Raw genomic sequence first — 14,092 nt, 5'->3', positions numbered from 1 at the left:
ACTCAACTCCCCCCTTTGAAAACTGTGGCTGGGTGAGTTATGAAAAACCTTTCCTTTCAATGCGCCCTACATCTTTTGAACAGGATGTTAACCCTTTTTATTCTGTTTGCAGGGCTAAAGCCAGACCCAGCAAGAAAGCTCGGGTCACCAATCCACCAGAAGACCCTGTTGCTGAAGAAGAAGAACCAAGATTTGAACCGGAGCAAACAGGTGAACCGGAAGGCCTCCATCCTGAAACAACTTTTGATGATCCGTCCCTTGACGGCCAACATACTGACGAACCCACAGATGTTGAGCCTGCCGCCCCTGATGCTGAACCGGCAGAACCAAACCGGGCTAATCCAATGAAAGACACTGAAATTCCATCATCATCTGCCCAAAATCCTGAAGGCGAAGGCGATGACGTTATTATTACTGGAGCAGGCCACAGTTCTCTTGGTCATCCCGTCATTTTGGCTCAGCATAGTGCCAAAGAAGAGCAAATTGCCAGGGATAAAGGTAAATGGAGCAGCGACTTATCAAACTATGCTCATCTTAACGCTGATGAGCTTCATTCTGGCTTCTTGAACCATCTGCACTCAAACCGGGAGTATGAAGCCGGTTTGGTGAATTTGATGAAACAACGATATGAGGTAAATTCTTCTCCCTTGCACATTGATTTATAGCTGAAATACTATTCCAAGTAGCCCCCCAAGAGCCGTTTTATGATTGTCAATCATAAACCGGGTCTTTGTAACACTTTAAGCATCCCATCATTAATCCTTGCCAAGGCGTGTCTTCATAGATAAAACTCATGTTTGAAAAATTAGATAACATTCTGTAGCATAGCCCCCAAAGGCCGGTTTAACTTGGCAAGTTAATCCGGGTTTTTATTCCACACTGCCAGTTTAGAACAAACATACATTAGCCCCCAAGTGTCAAGGATAATGCTTGCATTGTTCTGGAGACTTGCATAGAAGGTAGTATTTGAGAGCAAATAAGCATTAGCCCCCAAGTATGAAGTGGATAACTTGTTATATGCTTTATACTTAGTGCATATATGTTGTTTTGTTGAAGATATCTTCAATGTTGCAGGCTGAACTGAGAAGCAAAGATGCCAAAAACTCTGAATTGCAAGAAAATGTGAAGTCGCAACAAGCCGAGGCTGCAAAAGCCAAAGAGGAGCTGACCCAGGCCCTGGCCGGAATGGAAAAATTGAAAGAATCCTTCAATCAAGATCATGCTGCATGGGAAACCAAAAAAGCCGGTTTGACCAAAAGAGCCGTAGATGCCGAGGAAGCCTTGAAACCGGTGGCTGAAGAACTAGCCGGTTTGAAACGCCAAATCAACGCTATGACCTCTGCTATCTTTGGTAAGTATCTGCTTATGTATGTTGCATCAGTCAATGAATCTAAAACTGACCACGATGTTGAAAAAAAATCTTTGGCTGGAACTCGGATCACTCATCTTGGTGCAGATATGCGGATGAAGCTCAAAGCGGCATACACATTGGTTGAGAAGCTATACTCTGGATCTCAGCGAGCCATTAGTACAACAGCTTATAACAAACCGGTGCCAACGTTGATTAAGGAAACCCTTGAGAAGCTAGGCATGTTACCGGCGCGTATTGCTGAGTTGAAAAGAGCTGCTGCAAGAGCCGGAGCATTAACTGCCCTTATTCGAGCCAAGGCCTGGATTCCAGATCTTGAAGCGGAGGATATCATTAAAGGGTATCCAGGCGTGAAAGAAGACGGTTCAAACTTTGACAATGATGATCTTCGGCGGTTGACCAAACAGATGCGGCCAGCGGCCAACAAATTAGTTGAAGACACCGATTTGTCCCATTTTCAACTGTTTTATGATGCAGAAGGGAAAAGACAGCCGGCCGAGATCCATGAAGTCGAAGAACTTGTGCCTTCGATTCGTAAGCACACTTATGCCCCTGATATTAACCCTTCTGATGTTATCCATGAAGAAGCAGTATTCCAAGCTTTAACCGGAATCGACTGGTCAATGGCTGATTTCCAGCGGCTGGGGCGGGATGAAGAAGTGCGTACACCAACTGATCCACAACCGTCAAACCATCATGATGAAGAGTCCTGATCCGGTCGCCGGTTTATATGGCTACTGTGAAAAACAATGGCGCTATTGAGCCGCTTTAAAGCTTCATGTAATAGGATAGCTGAAACTTTGTTTATCTGCCATGCCATCGAGCATGCTTGATAGCCCTTTGTGACAATCTGTGCCGCCCTTCAGGATATATTTTATGCATAGTCTATGATGACTTGCCTTCCTGGGTACAAAAAGCTTAAAAGTGTCTAGCGGTTTACCGCTAAACATGTCATAATATCCAAGAAGTATATAGTACTTGAGCTGAATAATCAAGTGTTTTTACAAAAAATAATGTACAGAACATACCTCATTGAGTGAGCAAACGTGTATACAGCAAAGGTGTTTAACACCAACCCGATATGTTTGATAATCTCATCTTCATAATGCTGGTCTATCTATTAAAACGGACCGGTATACCTACTGGATTTTCTTCATAACACTGGTGATTTAGTCAAACCATACCAAGTCAGTGACTACCGGTTTATAACTGATCATGACCCAACAGCTGTTGGTTGGAAAGCAAGCCGGATCAAGGATGCCGGTTTATCAAAAAATACTTATGATTGTCAACAAACAAAATTCAAATAGGAAAATATGTGAGGCTTTTTACGAGCTGCCGGGCTCCGAATCGAGGCTTTTCATGGGCTGCCAGGCCTCTGAGTTAAACCATTTAATTAAGCCTTTTTTAAACCTGTGACAGTGGGAGAGGCTCCCACTGTGATATATTACTTTTCAAAATTTACATAGTACCTTGTACAAGAGATTTACATAGAGCACCCCTTACCACTTTGTGGTTATTGGAGGGGGAGAAAAAGCTAGAAAACAAAACTAGTCAGAAGGTAGAGAGTCGATGAGTAGGAAGATGAAATCCTTCATGGTATTTTTCACTCTATACTAAAGTAAGCCAAAATCTGTTTTGAATCTAGTTAACCAGGAATTATAGGAGGGGCTGATATTTCTGAAAAGCTTGTCATTCCTCTCCTTCCATATACTCCAAGATGCTTGTAGAAAGGCCTCCATGAACATGGGTTTGTGCCAATTACGTTTTGCTGTTTCCAACCATGTTAGTCGAGTGGTATGATGTTCGGGGTTCATCCCAAGTTTTGACCAACAGTACTTGCTGAACGGGCAGTTCAGGATCATGTGGTCCACATCTTCTTCTGTTTGCCCGCAAAGGAGGCAGGTTAGGTCATCTCCCACATTATAGTGTCTTCTCTTGAGCATTTCTCTTGTATTGAGGCGATCTGAGAGGAGAAGCCAACCGAAAACTTTTATCTTGATTGTAACTTTGGATTTCCACAGCCAATGGTATGTCTTGTGCGCTTTGACATCCCTGAAGCAGAACTTATACAATCTTCATGTAGTATATTCTGTAGAGCCCCAGGAATAAGACCAGAAGTCTCTAGTGGTCGGGTCATCATTTAAGACAATATTGGCCACAAGACGCTGGATGTCACGGACTTTTTCATGGGCCTCAATGGAGAGGGGTAGTTGAAACGCCTCATCTAAGGAAGAGATGCGCAGAAAATTTTGGACTGAGACATCCTCATTATTGGCAAACGAAAAGGCCCGCGGGTGTGAGTCTGCTAGGGGCTGATCAAGCCAGAGATCCTTCCACATGAGTATTTTATCACCACAGTTAACCTCAACTTTGGAGATGCCATGATAGATTGGAGTTAGTTTGAGGACATCCCTCCACCAAAAAGAGCCACATGGATCAGAAGCATGCAGAATCTTGTCTGTGTAGTATGTGGACCAAATGAGATCAACCCAGAGGAGGTCATGCTGATTATAGAATTTGTGCAAATATTTCAGGAGAAGAGCGTCACTTTGAAGTTTTAAATTGATGATCCCGAGGCCTCCACTCTCTTTTGGGCGACAAATCCTGTCCCAGGCAACCAAAGAGTTGCATTTCTCTCCTTGCTCCGTCTTTTTTGTCCAAAGACATCTCCGCCGAAGCTTATCCTGTAGTTCCAAGATTTTTGGAGGGAATTTGAGTGTGCATAGAGCAAAGATGATGAGCGAGGTGATGACTGTGTTTAGCAGTGAAAGTTCAATTAACCAATCACCATTTTAACTATGACAAGTTTAGGGTCTGTAAAAGATTGACTTGTCAAACGTTCGATGGGTCATGCCAGGATTACCTGGATAGGAGTGGCTTACTTGATGAAGGCAGGTTAACCCGGGGTTTTAGGTGAATACTCCAGGCTTCCAAGACGTGGCTTGATAGCCAATTACGAGGGTCCTTTCAAACTCTTTGTTGCTTTGCAAAAAAGAGCCCCCAAGTAACTTTGTGAGCGATGCTCAGCGTGTGCCTATGTTTGAGTTTGTACAGTGTACAATACTCTCTTTGGCTCCACAAATTTTTCCTTGTGTGGCTGAAATGCCTATCAAGAGGTGTAGCTGTGGTTCAAACATGACCAAGCCCCCTAGTGATTTTCTTTATCTTTATGCAGTTGCTAAATCCAGTTTAACAAAGACTCTGCTTTTCCCGTTAACTTGTAAAAGCACACATATGATATAAGAAAGAACAGATACCCCGCTATAACGGAGGCTCCGGTTTATTATATGGTATATACACTGTCATAAATATGTACAGGTGAAAAAGCCTATGGATTCAAGTATAGTAAGGCCGAAGGAGAGCTATGTTCCATGGCCGCTTTGTCTCCTCCTAAGATTGATGTGAGTCTTCGTGCTCTCGAACATCAATGAGGTAGTAGGATCCGTTGTGCAGATTTTTGCTGACCAGAAAGGGTCCTTCCCAAGGGGGGATAACTTATGCATATCAGTCTGATCCTGGATGAGCCGGAGCACCAAATCACCTTCTTGAAAGTTCTAGTTTTAACCCGGCGGCTGTGATAACATCGAAGATCTTGTTGATAAATCGCCGAATGCGCTGCTGCAAGATCCAGCTCTTCATCCAATAGGTCCAGAGAATCCTAACATGCCTTCTCATTATCAGCTTCAACATAAGCTGCCATACGGGGCGAATCGTGACGGATGTCACTAGGAAGAACCGCCTCTGCTCCATAAACCATGAAGAAAGGCATGTAATTGTCCTTGGGGCTCGGCCTCTACCCATTTAGTGAATTTATCAACTGCTACTAACAGATGGGTCTTCTTGTCCTTGGAGCGCTTGAAGGGTCCAACCATATCCAGCCCCCAAGTGGCAAACGTCCACATAATTGGAATCATCCGCAACTCTTGAGCCGGAACATGCGCATGGCGGGCAAACTTTTGACATCGATCACATCTTTTGACTAAATTCTCCACATCAGCATGCGCCGTCAACCAGTAAAAACCGTGGCGAAAAGCTTTAGCAACCAACGACTTTGAACTGGCATGATGACCACAATCCCCTTCATGAATTTCTCGCAAAATCTCACAACCTTGTTGAGGAGAAACGCATCGTTGAATCGCTCCTGAAACACTGTAACGATGTAACTCCCCGTTGAGTATGGTCATGGACTTGCAACGCCGGATTATCTGTCGAGCCAACGTTTCCTCAGCTAGTAACTCGCCCCGGTTCATGTAATCCAGATATGGGATCTTCCAATCCAGTATGGCATGCAAAGCTGCCACCAATTGAGCCTCCGGATCAGGAACAACCGAATCTTCTTCGGTTGGTATTTTGACTGATGGATTGTGCAACACATCAAGAAACACATTGGGCGGAACCGGTTTACGTTGGGAACCAAGATGACTTAAAGCATGCGCCGCTTCATTCTTCCGTCGGTCTATATGGTCCACCTGATAACCTTTAAAGTGACCAGCCACTGTGTCCACCTCTCGCCGATATGCAGCCATGAGTGGGTCCTTAGAATCCCAAGTGCCAGACACTTTCTGAGCCACTAGATCTAAATCGCCGAAGCACTTAACCCGACTCAAATTCATCTCTTTAGCCATCCGAAGACCGTGGAGTAAAGCATCATATTCAGCTGCATTGTTAGTACAAGGGAACATTAAACGGAGCACATAACAAAACTTATCAGGTCGTGGGGAAGTTAATACGACTCCAGCCCCCGAACCCTCTAGCTGTCTGGACCCATCAAAATGAATAGTCCAATATGTATTATCTGGTTTCTCCTCAGGTGCCTGTAACTCCGTCCAATCATTGATGAAATCTATGAGTGCCTCGGACTTGATCGCCGTGCGGGGTATATATCTGAGCCCGTGGGGTCCAAGCTCAATGGCCCACTTGGCAATCCAGCCAGTTGCCTCTCTGTTTTGAATGATGTCACCCAGAGGAGCTGAACTGACTACTGTGATAGGATGGCCCTGAAAATAGTGTTTGAGCTTCCGGCTTGCCATAAACACCCCATACACCAGTTTCTGCCAATGCGGATACCTCTGCTTTGACTCAATGAGCACCTCACTGATATAATAAACAGTCCGTTGAACCGGATACTCTTTGCTAGGCTCTTTGTGCTCTACCACAATGGCTACGCTGACAGCCCGGGCATTAGCAGCCAGATATAATAATAAGGGCTCTTTATCGATCGGTGCTGCCAGCACGGGCGGTTCCACGAGCTGTTTCTTCAGATCTTCAAACGCCTTATCAGCTGCTTCACTCCAGACAAAGTTATCTGTTTTCTTGAGCATCTGATATAAGGGAATGGCCTTCTCTCCAAGGCGGCTGATAAACTGGCTCAAGGCTGTAATCCGGCCGGCCAGACGTTGGACATCGTTAATACACGCCGGTTTAGACAAGGACGTAATCACTGAAATCTTTTCTGGATTAGCCTCAATGCCTCTGTTTGAAACCAGAAAGCCTAATAGCTTGCCTGCCGGGACAAAAACACACTTCTCCAGATTGAGCATCATCTTGTAGACCCGGAGATTGTCAAAAGTTTCCCGTAGATCATCTATCAAAGTCTCCTCCTTTCTAGATTTGACCATAATATCATCTACATACACATGGACATTGCGCCCAATGTGCTTATGAAGGCAATTCTGAACACATCGCTGGTAAGTTGCCTGGGCACTCTTGAGTCCAAAGGGCATCGAAACATAGCAGAAGGCTCCAAAGGGAGTTATAAAGGCTGTCTTCTCCTAGTCCTTAAATGCCATTTTGATCTGATGATAACCAGAGTAAGCATCCAAAAAACACAAACGGTCACAACTCGCCGTAGCATCAATTATCTGATCAATGCGAGGGAGAGCAAAGGGGTCTGCAGGGCAAGCCTCGTTTAAATCTGTGTAGTCCACACACATGCGCCAAGTGCCATTTTTCTTAAGAACCAGTACCGGATTGGCTAACCACTCTGGATGAAAAACTTCAACAAGAAACCCAGCAGCCAACAAACGGGCGACCTCTTCACCTATATCCTTGCGCCTTTCCTCGTTGAAGCGGTGGAGGAACTGTTGGACCGGTTTGAATTTAGGATCAATGTTGAGTGTGTGCTCAGCGAGTTCTCTCGGTACACCTGGCATGTCAGAAGGTTTCCATGCAAAGATGTCCCGATTCTCACGGATGAACTCGATGAGCGCGCTTTCCTATTTGGGATCCAGGTTAGCGCTAATGCTGAACTGTTTGGATGAATCGCCAGGGACAAAGTCAACCATCTTAGTGTCTATAGCTGATTTGAACTTCAATGCTGGATCATGTTCCGTGGTTGGCTTTTTTAAGGAGGTCATGTCTGCCAGATCAACTTGCTCCTTATAGAATGTTAACTCCTCCATGGCACAAAACGACTCAGCATAAGCCGCATCGCCTTCTTCACACTCCAAAGCAATCTTTCTACTTCCATGTACTGTGATAGTCCCCTTATGACCTCGCACCCGTCGAAGTACCCACTGATCTGTTGGACGAGGAAACGGTAGCTCGCCATGTTTGCATCCTTGGCATCCCAGTCACCGGACGACTGTTGGACTACCAAGTCCGAGTCGCCGTAGCACATCACTCGGTGGATGCCAATCTTCTTGACCAGTCGGAGCCCGTGGACGACTGCCTCGTACGCGGCCACGTTGTTGTAGGCGACAAAGTTGGTCTGTAGCGTGTACTTGAGCTTGTCGCCTTTGGGAGAGGTGAGGACGATGCCAGCTCCCAAAACGGTGCGCCTCTTCGAGCCGTCGAAGTCCATCCGCCAATGGGTGGAATCCAGCGCTGGCGGCAGGTACTGGGTCTCAGCCCAGTCGACGAGGAAGTCGACAAGCGCTTGGGGCTTGATGGAGGTGCGGGGCTGGTAGAGGATGGTGTGGGAGCTAGCTCGATGGCCCACTTCACCACCCGGCCTGAGGCATCTTTTGCCTATGATCTCGGCAAGTGAGATAGTGCAGACGACCGTGATGGAGTGCGTCTGGAAGTACTGCTTGAGCTTCTTGGCGACAAAGTACACGCTGTAGAACAACTTCTGGTAATGGGGGTAGTTCTGCTTGGAGGCTGGCAGCACCTTACTTAGGTAGTAGACGGGCCTCTGGACCGGCTATGCCTTGCCGTCTTCTGAGCGCTTGGCCGTGATCACGGTGCTGACCATCCCGCTGGTGGCGGTGATGTAGAGGAGCAGGGGTTCCTTAGTAGCCGGAGCAGCCAGGACTGGCGGCGTGGTCAGCATCTTGTTGAGTGAGAGGAATGCCTCGTCCGCCTTGTCATTCCACTCGTACCAAGTGGTTTTCTTCATTAGCTGGTATAGGGGTCCTTCTCGCCCAGCCGACTGATGAACCAGCTGAGAGATGCCAAGCAGCCGGTAAACATTTGGACATCCCGGAGCCGGGTGGGTCTCTGCATACACTCAATGGCCATGATCTTCACGGGGTTGCACTCGATGTCGCGTTCAGAGCCAAGGAAACCAAGGAGCTGGCCGGCTGGTACTCCGACGACACGTTTCTCTGGGTTAAGCTTGATTTGAAAACGACGCCAATTATCATAGGTCTCCTTGAGATCCTCGAGGAGGGTGATGCGCTTCTCCGTCTTCACCACATTATCGTCAACATAGACGTGGGCATTTATGCCGAGTTGCTTGAGGAGGCACTTTTGCATGCAATGCTGAAATGTGACGCTGATATTTCTCAAGCCGAACGTCATGGTCAGGTAACAGAAGGCTCTGAATGGTGTGATGAAGGCGGACTTCAGCCGATCGGCCGAGTTTAGCTTGATCTGGTGGAACCGGAGTACCCATCCAAGAAAGACAGCAGCTCGCAACCAGCTATGGAGTCAATCACTTGGTCTGTCTGAGGAAAGGCAAAAGGGTCTTTGGGCCAGGTTTATGAGGCTAGTGTAGTTAATACACATGCGCCACTTGTTGTTCTTCTTCAACACGAGCACTAGGTTGGCGAGCCAGTCCGGGTAGAACACTTCCATGATGAAGCCGGCTGCCAGAAGCCGGGCGATCTCTTCACCAACAATTCTTCTCTTCTCTTGTGATTGGCGGCATAGGGGTTGCTTGACCATCTTTGCATCCGGCCTCACATGCAGCTTGTGCTAAGCGAAATCCGTCGGAACACCCGGCATGTCCTTTGGAGACCATGCGAATATGTCCCGATTCTCACAAAGGAAATAGACGAGCTCGCTTTCCTATTTGCTGTCGAGGTTGGCTCCCATGACAGCGTGCCTCTCCCGGTGTTCCGGGTCCAAGGGGATCTTCTTTGTTTCTTTGGCCGGCTGGAAGGAGCCCTGGGCCTACGACTCCTTGGGGCCAGGCGACATGTGTGCCTGCTTGCTGGCCATGGCCACATCCCAGTCAAGGAGTCACTTCTCTGCGGCGATGTCGAGGGACTCGGCCAGCCGACTACTGGCAGCAGCACATGCAGCTGACTTCTGGTAGTCTTCGGCTATGGTGATGATGCCCTTGGTGCCCGGCATCTTCATCTTGAGGTAGGCATAGTGCGGTACTCACTACAAAAAAAGACACATCCGTGACATTTTGGGCCGAATGAAAAAAAGTTCTATCATACATATGACACTTCTATGACGATAATTGTGAAAAAACTCGGTATCATCATAGATGTGGTGGGCTCCTACTTCTATGACAAAAAATCATTACAGAAAATGGGCTTTTCGTCCTGGGCAGGCCGGAGACGCAGCTGCATGACATTCTTTGGGCCGTCCATGACGGAAAAGCCGTGGTAGAAGCGAGGGCGAGGAAAATTTCAGGGAGTTCCCGGTTACGGTGGGAGGTCGGCGGCCGAGCAATGCGCATTTCTCTCGTACACGTACGCGCGTGTGTGCGAGGCGTTGGCCATAACTGAACCCGAGAGAGGCGTTGGGCTCTAACTGAACCCGAGCGATTGCACTATAGGCTACGTGTTACTGAACCCGAGCGATCGATCGATGGCTGTTAACTGAACCCGATCGAGCGATTCCTTCGCTACTACTGCTAACTGAAGCCAATCGATGCTGTCTCTGGATGAACAATGCGCGTTGCGGGGGGTTTTGGATGAACAGTTCCCAGTGGGGGTGGATGAACAGGACCCCGTGGTATTGCCTCTGGTTGAACAGGACCCCGATCGATCGAGCCGGTTGGGGCTGGATGAACAGGACCCCATGGAGGGCTGGATGAACATGACCCCGTGGAGGGCTGGATGAACAGGACCACCCCGTGGAGGGCTGGATGAACAGTAGACGGTGGAGGGCAGGATGAACAGTAGCCCGTGGAGGGGTGGATGAACAGGAGCCCGTGGAGAGGGCTGGTTGAACAGTAGCCGGTGGACTAGCACGTGGTGGAGGCTGGATGAACAGGAGCCCGTGGATGAATAGTCGCAGGTGGAGGCTCGAGGAGGTCGATGGTGGATGAACAGTAGCTCGTGGAGGCTAGAGGGGGTCGACGGTGGAGATGAATAGTATCCCGTGGAGTCCCGTTTTGCGGTACGCCACACCCCTCCCGATGAACAGGACCCCCGTTTTGACCGTAGCGCTCCAACACAAGTCCGTTTCCTCCGTTTTGCGGTACGCCACACCCCTCTCGATGAACAGGACCCCCGTTTCGACCGTAGGAGGTCCGTTTCCTCCGTTTTGCGGTACGCCAGACCCCTTCCGATTAATAGGACCCCGTTCCGAACATAGGAGGTCCATTTCCCCGTTGTGCGGTACGCCAAGCATCGTTTCCATCGCCTGTTCCGTCCAAGCAATCCCGATGAACACGACCACGCATTCTGTTCTGACCCAGCCAGTTGGCTCCAACGCGTTCCGTTGCCTCCCCATGAACACGACGCATTCCATTGCCTCCCCATGAACACGACGCATTCCGTTGCCTCCCCATGAACACGACGACGACGCTGTTTCTCCGTTCTGACCCAGCCATGTACACGAGCCCTGGCCGTACGTATGCCCAAGTAGGCATTCGAGACCCCGCCCGTATGTACACATACGTGGCCGTATTTTCTTTCTTGCACCCTGGCCTATGTACGCACGTGTACATGCTACGTGCGCGCCTCTACTACGACACGTGTGCGCCTCTACTACGACACGTGCGCGCTTCTACATCGACCAGTATGTACGTACACGTTCGCGACCAGAATGACAACGCTATGTACGCTTCGACCAGGTGGGTCCCGACTGTCCGGCACTTCCTTGCCTGCGAAAATGTAGCTAGTGGGTCCCAGCAGTCAGGGGGCGAATCATTTTTTTGCCCGGACGCACTTCCTTGCGTACGAAGATGTAGCTGGTGGGTCCTAGCAGTCAGGGGGGAACATTTTTTTCGCAAAATATAGTGGCCCGTCTGGTGGGTCCCAGCTGTCAGGTGGAGGAATCATTATTTTCCGCGTAATAAGGAGGCACTTCCTTGCTGCGGCCGTGGACCCAGCTGTCAGCCTCTCCACGTACAGTCCACGTCCGATGGATGTCGTTCCTTGACCACGTTGACCACGCCGCACCGAGAGCACTAGGGCAGTGGACGACGGCGAGGCCTAGGAAGGGGACGACACGGAGGCAGGGAAGACTCGGCAGTTGTTTCCCACGTGGAGGGGAGTACGACTGTACGAGGGTTTACTGGTTCGTCTGCCGTCGCCGGAGAATAACAGCAGGTGTGGGTGAGTAGAGGGATGGCTAGGCCAGCGATGGGAGTACAGTCAGGCGGTGAGGCCTGCGCGATAGCACAGCCGGTCGCGAGGAGGAGGGAGCAGGCAGTCCCGCCGGCGCTTGTTTGAGCGGCTAGAGCAGGAAGAGCAGAGATTGAAGAAGCACGACGGCCGTTGGATGGACATCCAACAGTCAGTGTTTCTGCGTCAACCTTTTTTTAGGAAAGCCTCAAATCTGTGGAAAACAACATACAACCCATCTGCCATTATTTCTAAAAATTTACAGCCCATTTGATAATTCTTAAGGTTTTTTTGGAGCCCATATTCTTTTTGTTAGCATTACAGCCCATATTGTGGCAACGGTTAAAAAATTATACGAAATTTTGCATATTTCGGTGCGGTCCGAACTATTTTTAATCCCGAAATTTCGACTCACATTCAAACTGATTTTAAAAATAAATGTATATCAATATAAAATCCAACAAATTCTCCACGCATAAAAATTAATGTAATTTAAAATCTTGAAATGAAAAAAAAGGTATTTGAAACTAATTGCCGGTTTGGTGTGTTTTAAAAATGTACAACCCATTTCTCATTACTAATGGGCCATTTTCTCGGCCAGCCGAATGAAAGCTCTCCTCGTCTTGAAAGATTTGCAGCCCAACAGGCCTGACAAAGCGACTTACTTGGCAAATCACAAAAAAACTGGGTTGTGGCCGTGGACCCAGCTGTCAGCCTCGCCACGTACACTACTCTTCCGATGGAAGTCGTTCCTTGACCATGTTGACCACGCCGCGCGGAGAGCACCACGGCGGTGGACGACGGCGAGGCCTAGGAAGGGGACAACGCGACAGTGGAAGCCCGCACAGAGAGGACTTCGAGGGTTCACTGGTTCGGCTGCGGTGGGAGACTGTCGTCGCCGCAGGGCCTGGCTAGCGGTGGGAATAGTAGGGGGCGGTGAGGCCTCTGCGGCAGCATAACCGGCCACGGGAGGCAGGAGCATGCGGCACGACCGGCGCTGTTTTGGACGGCTGGAGCAAGAAGACCAGTGGTTGAAGAAGCACTACGGCCATTGGATGGAAATTGTACGGTCACTTGAGCTAGAATCGTTCATATTGACTAAGTTGACAAAGCCCTTCATCCCCGTCAACTTAGTAGGCCCACAAGTCAGCCTCCCGGCAAGGTGGGTCCTAGCTAGCCGGGGGAGTATTAATTATTTTCCGCGTAATAAGGAGGCACTTCCTTGCTGCGGCTGTGGACCCAGCTGTCAGCCTCTCCACGTACAGTCCACGTCCGATAGAAGTCGTTCCTTGACTACGTTGACCATGCCGCGCCGAGAGCACCAGGGCGGTGGACGACGGCGAGGCCTAGGAAGGGGACGACACGGAGGCAGGGAAGACTCGGCAGTTGTTTCCCACGCGGAGGGGAGTATGACTGTACGAGGGTTTACTGGTTCATCTGCCATCGCCGGAGAATAACAGCAGGTGTGGGTGAGTAGACGGATGGCTAGGCCAGCAATGGGAGTACGCTCGGGCGGTGAGGCCTGCGCGACAGCACAGTCGGTCGTGAGGAGGAGGGAGCAGGCAGTCCCGCCGGCGCTTGTCTGAGCGACTGGAGCAGGAAGAGCAGGGATTGAAGAAGCACGACGGCCGTTGAATGGACATCCAACACTCAGTTCTTGTGCGTCAACCGTTTTTAGGAAAGCCTCAAATATGTGGAAAACAACATACAACCCATCTGCCATTATTTCTAATAATTTACAGCCCATTTGATAATTCTGAAAGTTTTTTTTGGAGCCCATATTCTTTTTGTTAGCATTACAGCCCATATTGTGGCAACGGTTAAAAAATTATACGAAATTTTGCATATTTCGGTGCGGTCCGAACTGTTTTTAATCCCGAAATTTCGACTCACATTCAAACTAATTGCCGGTTTGGTGTGTTTTAAAAATAAATGTATATCAATATAAAATCCAACAAATTCTCCACGCATAAAAATTAATGTAATTTAAAATCTTGAAATGGAAAAAAAAGATATTTGAAACTAA

At 48.7% G+C, this 14,092-nt stretch overlaps 1 protein-coding gene across 1 annotated transcript in view; it reads right to left on the bottom strand.

Annotated features, from left to right (window-relative positions):
• The window catches only part of LOC147973971 (uncharacterized), a 54,816-nt gene extending 46,642 nt beyond the window's left edge, over positions 1 to 8,174 (bottom strand). Inside the window, exon 1 of the mRNA XM_087524858.1 lies at positions 7,866 to 8,174. Coding sequence (XP_087380984.1) covers positions 7,866 to 8,174 — 309 coding nt within the window. The remainder of the gene's footprint in view (positions 1 to 7,865) is intronic.
• Positions 8,175 to 14,092: the final 5,918 nt, after the last annotated feature.

This window comes from Triticum urartu, chromosome 5A (genome assembly GCF_056163025.1).
Source record: "Triticum urartu cultivar PI428250 chromosome 5A, HENAU_Tu73, whole genome shotgun sequence".
Lineage (NCBI taxonomy): Eukaryota > Viridiplantae > Streptophyta > Magnoliopsida > Poales > Poaceae > Triticum > Triticum urartu.
The sequence above is the reverse complement of the archived record's forward strand: the minus strand, read 5'-3'. Positions and strand labels throughout refer to the sequence as shown.